Source organism: Bubalus kerabau, chromosome 1 (genome assembly GCF_029407905.1).
Source record: "Bubalus kerabau isolate K-KA32 ecotype Philippines breed swamp buffalo chromosome 1, PCC_UOA_SB_1v2, whole genome shotgun sequence".
Classification (NCBI taxonomy): domain Eukaryota; kingdom Metazoa; phylum Chordata; class Mammalia; order Artiodactyla; family Bovidae; genus Bubalus; species Bubalus kerabau.
Genome location: NC_073624.1, coordinates 43,375,102 through 43,388,604, shown reverse-complemented (window position 1 = coordinate 43,388,604; position 13,503 = coordinate 43,375,102). Strand labels below are relative to the sequence as shown.

General features: G+C 37.8%; 1 protein-coding gene across 2 annotated transcripts in view; it reads left to right on the top strand.

Moving 5' to 3' along the window:
- DENND5B (DENN domain containing 5B) overlaps positions 1 to 13,503 on the top strand; it is a 221,890-nt gene that overhangs the window by 127,632 nt on the left and 80,755 nt on the right. For both annotated transcript variants that reach the window (XM_055573205.1, XM_055573197.1), the window contains one exon: positions 11,716 to 11,903. In XM_055573205.1, coding sequence (XP_055429180.1) covers positions 11,716 to 11,903 — 188 coding nt within the window. The remainder of the gene's footprint in view (positions 1 to 11,715; positions 11,904 to 13,503) is intronic.

The following is a 13,503-nucleotide window of genomic DNA, read 5'->3' as shown; positions in this document are numbered from 1 at the left end:
TTGATCCACCCAGTCTCAGATAGTACTGTGTTAAACCCTTTGTTTCAATGACTTCGCTGGTGGTCCAGTGGTTAGGGATCTACTTTACAATACAGGGGACATGATTTTGATCTCTGATGGAAGAGCTCAGATCCCACATGGGTTTAGTAAGCCTGAGTGCTGCAACAAAGGCCCAAGGCAGCCAAATAAATAAATAAAAATATATATTTTTTAAAAGACCTTTGTTTCAACCCCATCAATGCCCATTTTATTCATCCCATTTCTTAATAAACATCCACAGATTTCCATCCTTCTGGGATGAGTCCTGTGATGCCTTTCTTTTCCCTCTTTTTCCACTCCTCTTCTGCTGCTGCTAAGTCGCTTCAGTCAGGTCTGACTCTGTGCGACCCCATAGACAGCAGCCTACCAGGCTCCTCCACCCCTGGGATTCTCCAGGCAAGAACTGGAGTGGGTTGCCATTTCCTTCTCCAATGCATGAAAGTGAAAAGTGAAAGCAAAGCCGCTCATGGGGTGAATTCATCTAGGGTGTTCTACTTCACATTTTTAGAGGGAATCAGGCAGTCCCTGTTCTTTGTGTAAACATAGTAGCTTTTATCCAGTTCACTAGGCTGGCTGTTCTCTCAGGGATAACCCACTGTGGTGTCTGTGTCATGGATAGCCATCTGTGATTGTCCCATAGTTAGCTGTGGTCCTGCATCAACCCTTCCACTCTATAGCATTTAAAAATGAATATACTGCTCCTAAATTTCTTTCTTAGTCCTGTAGTAAAGCTTCTTCAGGAAGCTGGTGGTGCCAGTCTACAAAGGAAATGATAGTTCCTTCACAGTAAGGCCCTGTTCTCAGTAGTTTCTTGGTTTTGCCCTTCCCACCCCCAACAGTGAACCTTGGTGACCTTTGTCCCCAGATGATTGTTCCCTTTGGGGGCAGCTTTGAAGCTAGATTTTCCAGCAACAAAATTTGACCTTGCAGTCTTTTTTAATTTTGTTTTAGCTGTTATAGCTAAATCAATCAAGGAATTGCATGTGTCACTTTTTTTCTTACTGGTTTCTTTATACATCCATTGAAACAACTCCCCAGGAGTTAGATCCATCAATAAATTCCATTGATAACTTTTACCTTCAGTAATTTATCTCAGCACAGCTTTTGCTGTATACCGTGATTAACCATGAGGCCTCCCAGGGGTCAACAGTTCCTCATATCCTGCCCTGCTTCTCATCCTTTCTCTCCCCAGACCACATGTTTCTACAAACCTAAGTCATTCTATTAGCTCCCACATTTTCTGACACTGAGTGAGAGGTTTTTTTCTTTCCTGACATCCATCAGACGTGATACTGGCAACTCAGTTCACTTCTGACACTAACCAGCTGGATTTAACATCAGGTTTAAAGTTTTGGTCCTGCAGAACTGCCCTCACTTCAGTCACCAGCCACAAATAGGGTGATCAGGTTACCCACATTTCTGTCCAGCCAACTGTGAATTCAGGATTTCCCATGACCCTTCTTTCAGGCTCCATAATTCACTAGAGCAGCTCATAGAACTCAGGGAAGCACTTTACTTACTGTCACCATTTATCACAAAGGCTACAACTCAGAAACAGCCAAATGGAGGAGATGTATAGGAGAACGTATGTGAGGAGGAACACATAGCTTCTGTGCCTGGAGGTCGGCCTCCTCCCTCACCTCAATGTGTTCACCAACCTAGAAGCTCCCCCTATTCCTTCTTGAATCAATTTTTATTTCTGTTTTATCTAGGAAAAATTCTCTTACCTTTCAGTTTATTGACATAAAGTCTTAATTATATTTCCTTATCATCTTAATCTCTGCTATGTCTGTAGTTTTGTTCCCCTTTTCATCCCTAATGTTATTTATTTGTGCCTGCTCTCTTTTTTCTCTTGATTATTTTCTCATAAAGTGTGTCAGTTTTACTACTCTTTATAAAGAACTTTTACCTTTGTTTGTATTTTCTGTTGTATCTTTATTTTATATTTTATTAATTTATGGTTTTGTTTTTTATTTGCATTGGGCCCACCCCACCCCAAATATTAGCATCTTAAGCGTTTGAGTGCTGTTTTAGTTGTACCCTATAAGTCTTCAGTTCAGTTCAGTTCAGTCACTCAGTTGTGTCTGACTCCTTGCAACTCCATGGACTACAGCACGCCAGGCCTCCCTGTCCATCACGAACTCCCAGAGTTTACTCAAACTCATGTCCATTGAGTCGGTGATGCCATCCAACCATCTCAACCTCTGTCATCCCCTTCTCCTCCCGCCTTCAATCTTTCCCAGCATCAGGGTCTTTTCAAATGAGTCAGTTCTTCGCATCAGGTGGTCAAAGTATTGGAGTTTCAGCTTCAGCATCAGTCCTTCCAATGAATATTTAGGACTGATTTCCTTTAGGATGGACTGGTTGGATCTCCTTGCAGTCCAAGGGACTCTCAAGAGTCTTCTCCAACACCACAGTTCAAAAGCATCAATTCTTCGGTGCTCAGCTTTCTCTATAGTCCAACTCTCACATCCATACATGACTACTGGAAAAACCATAACTTTGACTAGACAGACCTTTGTTGGCAAAGTAATGTCTGTGCTTTTTAATATGCTGTCTAGCTTGGTCATAGCTTTTCTTCCAAGGAGCAAGCGTCTTTTAATTTCATGGTTGCAATCACTGTCTGCAGTGATTTTGAAGCCCAAAAAAATAAAGTCTGTCACTGTTTCCATGTTTCCCCATCTATTTGCCATGAAGTCTTAGTATCTGGTATTTTCATTATTCAATATTCGAATGATTTTAAAATTTTCATTTATTTTAACCATTTGCCTTTCTCCTTTTTTTCTTTTTTGCCTTCTTTTGAAATAATTGAAAGATTTTTCTCATTCATTTTTTTAATTTAATTATTGTAGATGTGATTTGCTCTGTTTCCCTCTATTAATGATAAGCTTTGAGATTTTAACGTGAATACTCAGTATTATGTTAATAAGAATTTTTAAAATACAGATACTCTAAAAATGCTTTGACTTCAGCCACCCCCATCATGGCTTACTTATTATAGTTGTTCAGAATTTTAATAATCCCTCAAGTTAGATATGGGAGAAGGCAATGGCACCCCACTCCAGTACTCTTGCCTGGAAAATCCCATGGACGGAGGAGCCTGGTGCGCTGCAGTCCATGGGGTCGCTAGGAGTCGGACACAACTGAGCGACTTCACCTTCACTTTTCACTTTCCTGCATTGGAGAAGGAAATGGCAACCCACTCCAGTGTTCTTGCCTGGAGAATCCCAGGGACGGAGAAGCCTGGTGGGCTGCCGTCTATGGGGTGGCACAGAGTCGGACACGACTGATGCGACTTAGCAGCAGCAGCAGCAAGTTAGATATATTTATTTGCTATATTTGATTTTGCTTAAACTTACTCATAATTGCTCTTTGTTGAAAATTCACATTCCATTTTGTATCATAAATATTTCTTCTGGGATTAGTCTCCTTATTCCTAAAGTTTATCCTTACAAGTTCCTTAAGTGAGGTGACGTTCTCTATTAGATTTTGTTCATCTAACAGTGTTTTAAATTTGTCCTTGTTTTTGAAAGATGGTTTCATTAGATATTAAATTCTGTACTGAAAGGTTTGTTTTCCTCTCCCTCTTAGCACATTATATTCCCATATCTTCTTGAAACCATTCCATTCTCATTTGAATGAGAAGTCATTTATTACAGTCACTCTCATTGTCATTCCTTGGCCAGAAATCTTTTTTCATTCTGGCTCTATATACGATTTTCTGTTTGTCCTTGGTGTCCCATATTTTTACTGTGATTTATCTAGATGAGGGTTTCTTTATTTGTCCTGGTGTGATTCATTGTGTTTCCTGAAATCTAGGATTAATATTTCTCACCAGTTTTGGAAAATTCTCAGTTTTCTTTCTGAATTTTACTTCCATCTGTCTTTTTTCTTTTTTTATCGTCTTGAAACTTTAATTAAATGTGTTACTCTGTCTTGCTCAGTCTTCCATATCTTTTGACCTCTTTTTCTGTCTTGTCTCTTTGCTGTATTCTGATTAATTTATCTCTCACCTTATTCTCCTTTTGCCCATGTTTAATCCATAGTTAACCCTTCCTTTGACATTTTAATTTCAGTGGTCTTATAAATAGTCTTACTCCTAATTTTTCCCTTAATTCCCTTAAATACATTAAACATACACATCTTATATTCTTTTTCACATAAATTCAGTATCTCATGAGTTGAGGATTGAGGATTTATTCCTTCAGGGAGGGTTTAGTACCTGAATTCACTGGCAACACAGATTAGTTTACTTTAAGTTATAGTTTTCACTATGAGTCTTTCTTTGGGCCTTACAAATAGCATGAGAGCCCTAAACACCTTTGAAAACTAGCCAGTAGATAGGAATTTGCAGGAAGGCTTTTTTCCACCTTCCTCCCTGGGCCTGGGCCAGGGCAGGTCCAGAGCAGACAACTTTCATTGGCAATACAGCTTTTGTTGTAATCATTTTTGTTTCATTTTTTCCTTTCTTGGTCTCCTTTCCCTGAGTTTTTTGCCCTTTTTAGATCTGACTTTTTTGCAAGAGGATCTACCATTTTAATTTTAGCCCTTCTTGAACTTTATCCCTCAGCATGCACAAAAGTAATACTGAAGCTCTAGGCCACCTTAGTTCAGTAAACACTCCAAAGACAGCCAGACATTTCAGCTTTACCACACTGAAATCTCGCTCCCATTTTGTTCCCGGCCTCCAGTGACTTCCTTTATATTTTTTTGCAAATTCATATGGTCATGTACTGGGTGTTTAATTGTTATTTTATTTACCATTTTATAGATTAGTTTTGGAGCCCTAGTCCATAACACTGTCATAAATAGAAATGTTTAAAACAGATCACTTAACTAAAAATGAAGAGATTGTGACAGTTATTACAGAATATAACAAATGCTAGGTATAATATAACTGTTAGTAACATAAAAATGGAAATAATGCAGATCTTTTTTCTCTTTTACCAGCAATTACCAATTATATTTAACTTACATTAAATAATTTAAGTACACAGTATGTGTGTAAATATTTCATTTTTGTTTTAACCATTGTTGAAGCAATAAGAGATACTACTTTCCACATGAGTGTTAGAAAATTATATTTTTATGAATAAAGATATTTATAGGAAATTACATTTAAAATTATGAATTAAATAAGACCTTTAATATAGAAAACAATTTTCAATGAATATATATTTCATTACCTATTTTGCAAGCCTATTTGTCTTTGAAACCTATATATACTTTAAAAAGTCATCTCATATCAAACAAAAAATCATTTTCAAGTCAGATTCAAATTATTTATTCTTATAGATCCATTTTGGGGGGATTCCACTTCCCAGATTATTTCCATATAGATTAGATTCAGTAAGTTTTTAAAATTGTAGTAAGAAAAATAAGATGTATGAATTTACCATCGTAACTACTGCTTGGTGAAAAATTCAGTATATTCACATTGCACTAAGTATATTTAGATTGTTTTGCAACCAGTCTCCAGAGGTTTTTTATCTTGCAAAACTGAAGCTCTATACCCATTCAACAGTAACTCCCCATTTCCTAGTCCTCTTGGTCCCTTCCTGACAACCACCACTCTTCATTTGTTTCTATGAATTGACTACTTTAAGTACCTCATTTAAGTGGAATTATACAATATTTGTCTTTCTGTGACTCGCTTATTTCATTTAGCATAATGTCCTTAAGGTTCATCCACATTGTAGCATATGCCAGGATTTCCTTCCTTCTTAAGGCTGAATAACATTCTATTATATAAATTTTTTTAAAAAGAAAAGCAAAAAAGCATTCCGTTATATGTATATACCACATTTTGTTTATCCGTTCACCCATTTTGTTTCCACCTTGGCTACTGTGAATAATGATACTATAAACATAGACATTTGACTATATCTTTAGCACTCTCCCTTCAGTTCTTTGGGTTCAGTTCAGTTCAGTCACTCAGTCGTGTCTGACTCCGACTCTTTGCAACCCCATGAATTGCAGCACGCCAGGCTACCCTGTCCATCACCAACTCCCAGAGTTCACCCAGACTCATGTGCATTGAGTCGGTGATGCCATCTAGCCATCTCATCCTCTGTCGTCCCCTTCTCCTCCTGCCCCCAATCCCTCCCAGCATCAGGGTCTTTTCCAGTGAGTCAGCTCTTTGCATGAGGTGGCCAAAGTACTGGAGTTTCAGCCTCAGCGCGAGTCCTTCCAATGAACACCCAGGAATGATCTCCTTTAGGATGCACTGGTTGGATCTTCTTGCAGTCCAAGGGACTCTCAAGAGTCTTCTACAACACCACAGTTCAAAAGCATCAATTCTTCAGCGCTCAGCTTTCTTCACAGCCCAACTCTCACATCCATACATGACCACAGGAAAAACCATAGCCTTGACTAGATAGACCTTTGTTGGCAAAGTAATGTCTCTGCTTTTCAATATGCTATCTAGGTGGGTCATAACTTTCCTTCCAAGGAGTAAGCGTCTTTTAATTTCATGGCTGTAGTCACCATCTGCAGTGATTTTGGAGTCCAAAAAAATAAAGTTTGACACTGTTTCCCCTGTTTCCCCATCTATTTCCCGTGAAGTGATGGGACAAGATGCCATGATCTTCGTTTTCTGAATGTTGAGCTTTAAGCCAACTTTTTCACTCTCCTCTTTCACTTTCATCAAGAGGCTTTTTAGTTCCTTTCACTTTCTGCCATAAGGGTGGTGTCATCTGCATATCTGAGGTTATTGATATTTCTCCCAGCAATCTTGATTCCAGCTTGTGTTTCTTCCAGTCCAGCGTTTCTCATGATGTACTCTGCATATAAGTTAAATAAGCAGGATGACAATACACAGCCTTGATGTACTCCTTTTCCTATTTGGAACCAGTCTGTTGTTCCATTTCCAGTTCTAAGTGGTTCTCTGGGTATATGTACCCAAAGTACCCAAATTCCCTAAGGGGAATTTCAGCAAGTTTTTAGTACCTAGCTACTTCCTACTGCTGTCAAACACATTTTGGTTTTCCATGGTAATAATATAGATATGCTCTTAATAGCTTTAGTATATTTCATTATATAAGTGGCCATAAATCTAACCCTTTTGTTAGTTACTTAGGATATTGTGAATAGTTTACTGTTATAAATAACACTTTATACACTTTAAGCATCCATGTACATATGTTTTTGTTTATTTATGTGATAAATTAACTAGATTTTCTGGGTCAGATGATCTGTTTATTTTTAAGCTTTTGAAAAATATTGCCAAGTACGGAGGTCTAGCAATTTATGCTGCCTTTATAAGACGATGTATAAGAATACTGTTTCCTCCACATTTTTGCTGTGATTTTCTTTTTTAATCTTTGTCAATCTGATAAGCAAAATATAGCTCACTCTTCAGCCATCATTGAGGGTAATTTTTAAAATGCTCATTTGAATTTGTAATCTGCCTTTTGAGATATCTATGTGAACTAGTCAGGTCCAAGGCCTCAAAGCCAGTCTGGCTCAGTCAGTAACCAGTCACTGCCCTGGGTTAGTACATGTGTAATCTTCCAGCTTTCATCAGGATGTTCACCAAAGGTATGCTGGACACCACCATCTTCACACCTCTATTGGCAGTGCTTCGTAATATGTAAACCCCAGTAAGCGCGGCCTTTCCATGGGCTGTTGCACCAGCCAGCACTGGACCTGACCTGTGTCACTCAACCATCTCCTGAGGCTGTAGCCTGGGTCCTGTGCTCCCAATCTCAGTTCCAGCCTCAGGTTATTTGACTGTCCCCATAGGGCAGACCTTATTCTCCACAGTGATGCTGGTAGACAGTTGCCAAATCCCAGGGATGAGATAGCAGAGGCCAGGCCATCTCAGGGTCTGTGCCTTTGCCACTGCTAGGCAAGTTTTTGACCGTGTGTTTTGTTGTAAAACATGGTCAAGCATAATGTCCAATAGTTTTATTTCATTTTACATGCCTTAGATGTTCACATAATAATTCCTCAGTGTACATTTGTTGACCATTCACTATGTAGTAGGCCACGTTCCAAGTGCTGGAAACTCTGAGATTATTGGTGCTCTAGCAAATGATGGTTAACAGGGAAGAGAGGAGAGACACCTAAATAGATAATTATAATAGAATTTTGGTAGTTTTACTGGGAGGAATAATTACTGTGATGAAAATAGAGGTGGGATGCTGTGGAAGCATGTGGAAGGGACTGTAGTGCCAATAAAAAGTATTTAGGGAATGCTTTCCAAAGGAACCACTGCCTAAAGAAAAAGTGGAACTTAGCCAGGTGCTGCAAGGGAAAGAGACATCCTGGGCAGAGGGAAAGGATTACAGAGGCACAGGGACCTGTCATGTTCAGAACTGAATTGCTAGCATATGATTTGGCTACATATGTGGTGGTGAGAAATGAGGCAAGAAAGGACCAAATTATGAAGCTGAGATATATCTTAAATATGGAAACTTACTACACATTCATCACGTTGAGTATCAAAGAAAAAATAATTTTCCTAAGTTATTTAATTAAAAAAAAATGTTTAGAGGAGAAAACTAACTTTTATTTCTTGATTCAGTTAAAAAATTGCCTTGTTTCTGCTAAGTAACTGCATTATTAAAAAGCATGTGGCATTTATACTGTCCTTGAGAAAGCAGAACTAGAAAGAAGAATAGACATGGAACACACATAACAAGTGGGTAGAATTGTGGCGAAGGAAAAATAAACTACATATATCAGTCTTTCATGTCTGCTAGAAAGGTGGAAAACATATAATTTGTTTTCACTTCCCCATGTGAAAGTTTTCCATAATTAAAGCAAGAAAATAGCCTAAGATGGCTGGTTGCCATTCCTTAAAGAAGTTATTTTTCCTTTGAGATTAAACATTTTCCCATTAACAGTAAATAAAGTAGCCAAGCTGCTAGGGATTTTATTTGAGTGCTTAAAACCCTCTGCCTTTCAGCATTGGTCCAATCAGGAGACAGGTTAAACCACACAGTAATTTAAATAGAGGAATGTGATGTGAAGAATTATTAAGCTATAATAGGAAAGTAACTATAAAGACATGAAAAACACTCTAAAGCGTATCCTAGGAAGGACCAACTTGGAAGGAGGCCTGCTTCCCAAGGCTAAGGTTCATACTTCATTGAAGAAGGTGTGGTTACAGCTCATTGGATGGTGGAGGCCAGTGGGTTGCCTGGGCTGGAACTGATCCTCAGTCAGACAAGCAGAAAACAAACCTTCCATGTCCAAGTGAGCAGTCGCTGTGAGATATGAGTATGCCCTATCCTTATTAAGAGGGCCTAGTCACTGAGACTGCCCACTCTAGGTGTGTAGCCAGGAAAGTGGACGACCATCAGACGTCCTTACAGATCCACACCACTGATCAGCCATGCAGTGGGAACAAAAGCACACAAAACACTGCACCTTATCCACTGTACTCCAAAACCATTAAGAGAAGCCCTTCCTCCTGCAGTGTCTCTCTAGTTATCTCTACTGGCAAAGCCTCACGGTGTGCTCACTGTAAAAGAGAACATGCTAACTGGCCAGTCCATTTTCATAGACCACCTGCGGAGTGAATTTGGAGCTCAGTAAATAGATCAGTAGATAACTGGCACACAATCTGACTGCTTAAAACCCTGAACATTTCACCTGTGTCTGGCTTATAATTGAGAAAGAAATTTTAAAAACCCTGAAACCCAGGAACTGATGTAGCTCTCACAGCTCAGCCTTCATGTTGCCACAGACTGATGGGATGCTCACAGCTGAACCATGCTGTTCTGTTGAGCATAAACAGCCCCACGGGACCATCCACTACAAGCAAGGTCACTGTGCAACCCACGAAATACGAAGCACCCTCTTCCTTCAAGCTGCCTGGTATATATTTTTTAGAAGTGCTCTTCTAAGCAGGTTTACACCTAACACTTAATAATGAATCAGATAAGGAAATTTTTAAATACATGTAGGCTGTGGGTAGATGATAATTCGTGACCAAAATCCTGTTGTAGACTATTAAAAGTAGCCATTTACAGATTATAAAACAACACAAGAAAAATTTTAATGGAAAACATCTTACTTGTGTGTGGTTGGGTGTTATTTGAGTTTGATATGAACCAAGTAGCATCAGCTCATTTCCCTTAACTTTTTAAAAAAGTCTCCCCCAAAGCCTACTCCCTCAGATTTTACTATATTTCTGCACAGTGAATTCTGTGAGAGAATTATTACAATTCTACAATATCCATTCTGAAGACCAAACATTTTTTGGTAACTCATTTATTAGTAAAATTAGATCTGAACCAGCGTGACCCTATTTAGATTCTTTGGGTATACTCGGACACTCATATAGTTTGCTGCATAAACATTAACTGATTATAGGGTGCTGCCCTAGGTAGTTCACGTTTGTGTTGTATGCACAATATTACCTTTGTAAATTAAGTTATGACATATGTGTGCCTCCAAAGGTTTAAATAGGGATTATAGACAAATGTCTGTACCACTGGTGGCTCCTGCCAATTGCTGGAAATGCAGGTTCTATCCCTGGGTTGTGAAGATCCCCTGGAGAAGGAAATGGCAACCCACTCCAGTATTTTTGCCTGGGAAATCCCATGGATAGATCAGCCTGATGGGCTACAGTCCATGGGGTCGGTCATAAAAGAATCCAACAAGACTTAGCAGCTAAACAACAAACAACAATAGACGTATGTATGTATAGCATCCATGGCAAAGTGGTTTTAGAGGGCACTTCATTTGTAACTATGTGAGTTAATGAATATTAGCTGAACTTATTGTGGTAATATATTTTCCTGTTTATGCATATATCAAATTATCATGTTATATACCTAACACTAGTATAATATTATATGTTAATTATATTTCAGTAAAACTGTGAGGAGGAAAGAGGCACTTTAATATTGTGGACAGTTTTTAGTTTTGATAAATTAGCTCATGTAAACAAAACAATAAGAAAAGCACCCTTTAATTTTCCAGTAACTTGCCATTTTGTCTCTGAATTTCAGTTGGAGGTTAACTTAGGAAGTGTGACTGTGTGTATTCCCAAAATGAAGGCTAAAATAAATATAATCAGGACAACTATAGGCTATAGCCATGATCATTTATACAAGAAAAAAAGAGCCTCTGAATTGAGGATTGCTTAGATAATACGTGTATATAAAAAGGGATCAATAGCAGTATTCTTGGAGAAGGAAATGGCAACCCACTCCAGTGTTCTTGCCTGGAGAATCCCAGGGACGGGGGAGCCTGGTAGGCTACCGTCTATGGGGTCTCACAGAGTGGGACACGACTGAAGCGACCTAGCAGCAGCAGCAGCAGCGGCGGCGGTGGTGGCGGCAGTATTCTTACACATTTTCAATGGGAGAAATGTCAAGAACAATTTTATTAGTTCTTGTTTGCTTTGCATTTTAAAGGAATGTCAGTTCACATACCAGTGTTTTCATAAACAAAAGTTTGATGATGTTTCCCACCTACTCATATCCCCCTGAAAATCATTCAAGTGAAACCTTTCAGCTAATTATGGTGAGATAGAACTGACTTCTTTTCTGTGTGGTCATGAAGAAGCATTTTAGCTCAAGAATGTAGCACAAGAATTTTAGCACTTTAGGATTTTAGCACAACAATTTTTCTGGAAATTGATGTTTTTAAGCTGAATGCAGTGATTATGTTTTGACTTGGAATCTTCCCCTCCGTTTCTGTTATTGTTGTTTTGTACAGATTATCAACGCCTGATGACTGTGGCTGAAGGCATCACCACACTTCTGTTCCCATTTCAGTGGCAGCATGTTTATGTGCCCATCCTCCCTGCTTCTCTGCTACATTTTCTTGATGCTCCTGTCCCTTATCTGATGGGCCTTCAGTCAAAAGAAGGAACTGACCGTTCTAAGCTAGAACTTCCTCAAGAGGTAAAACTTTAAATGAATGATGCAGCATTTGCTCTTTGTTAATTTAGGTCAGGGCCACTTGCATTAGATAACATTGTCTTTGTCCAAACGGCGTCTCTGGCTATTCTGAATCTTCCAAGTAGGTCTAGGGCAGACATTTGGCCATAGAATTCAGATCCTGACTTCTAATGGCTATTATAAGACATAGTCAATAATGAAACACGGTTCAAAACAGAACAGTGGCAAATTTTCACAGCTGTAAATTTGTGAAGATGGAGTGATAGTAGTATTATCTAGTTGCTTTATTATTCTAATAATATTTTATTTCTTTATTCATGTTTTAAATTTCGTTTTTAAGTGGTAGAGCGCAGTTTTAAAATCCTTCAAAAATATTGTATTAATTGAAGTGAATTTGATTCTTGACCTCTGTCAAATGAAAAGTAACATCTTTCTGTAAACTAAGGGTCATGGAAATATTAAATGCTTAGTCTTTGTTTTCAAACATAAGACCAGTTATCAACTTTTTCTGAATGTCAGCTTAGCTAGCTGGGTGAGATAAAAATTCTAACCCTTAGCTTTTAGGCCACCTTAAGATTACTATACTTTCTGTGTGTTATATTTTCCAATGTTGTTTCAAAAGAAAATAAACAGGAATTTTTGAAAGCATTTTGAATCTAATTTTTAGCTGTTTTGATAGTACTCAGAATTGAAATGTAAAGCCTTTGAATTGAAATATTGATGAGAGAGCCATGGCCTATTAAAAAACATAAAATGGTTAATTACATTATATTAGGAATTTAATTAGCACCTTTCTCAGTAAAATCTTTTCATGCTGTGCTTCACTTTATTTGCTCTTATTTCCCATAGAGATTCTCATTTTAATAAGTGAATTTAAAATAACACATTAAGCCACAGCTGTTATACCCAGAAATGATTCCTGTAATCATCCATTGCTTGGTTTATTGTAATGAATGTTTTCTTGCCAAAATGAACATTTTTGTTTAGGGGAAAGTAGCCGATTCAGGTCATATAGAATACACATGCAAACTGTCTTGCTCCTTTTGAGCTTGTGCATGCTCTCTGCTTCTTTCTCGGATACCTCTTTTTTCTTATAACTGAACTCTCATTTTCTCTTTTATTAAATTAATGTAAGTGTTTTGTTGGTTCAAAGACATAAGCCCTTTAAATTTTCAAGGAAAAAGAAATAGAGTAGCCAAATACAGTTCGGTTTAAATATTTAAACTGTGATATGTTTTAGTTTCTTGTTGAGTATCTGGTCTATTTGCATGTTAATTAAATTATATTTGTTTAGACACAGATATTACATTTCCATTTTTGCATGAGTAATAATTGTTGAGAAGTTTTTATTTATTTATTTACTTTTAGAGAATTTTAAATGCCAGCTTGGTGTCTTTGTTATTAGGAAATCTTTCTGTTTCTCTGTGTCTATGTGTTTCCTCTGTGTGTATGTGTCTATGTGTATCCTCTGACTCTAAAAATGAACATACTTAAATACTCTGAAAGCTCTTATAGTAATATCTGTGATTTTCTGATTTTTCATTTACTAAATCAGTACTTTAATAAGTATACATACTTATCTATTCATAGAGTAGAATAATAT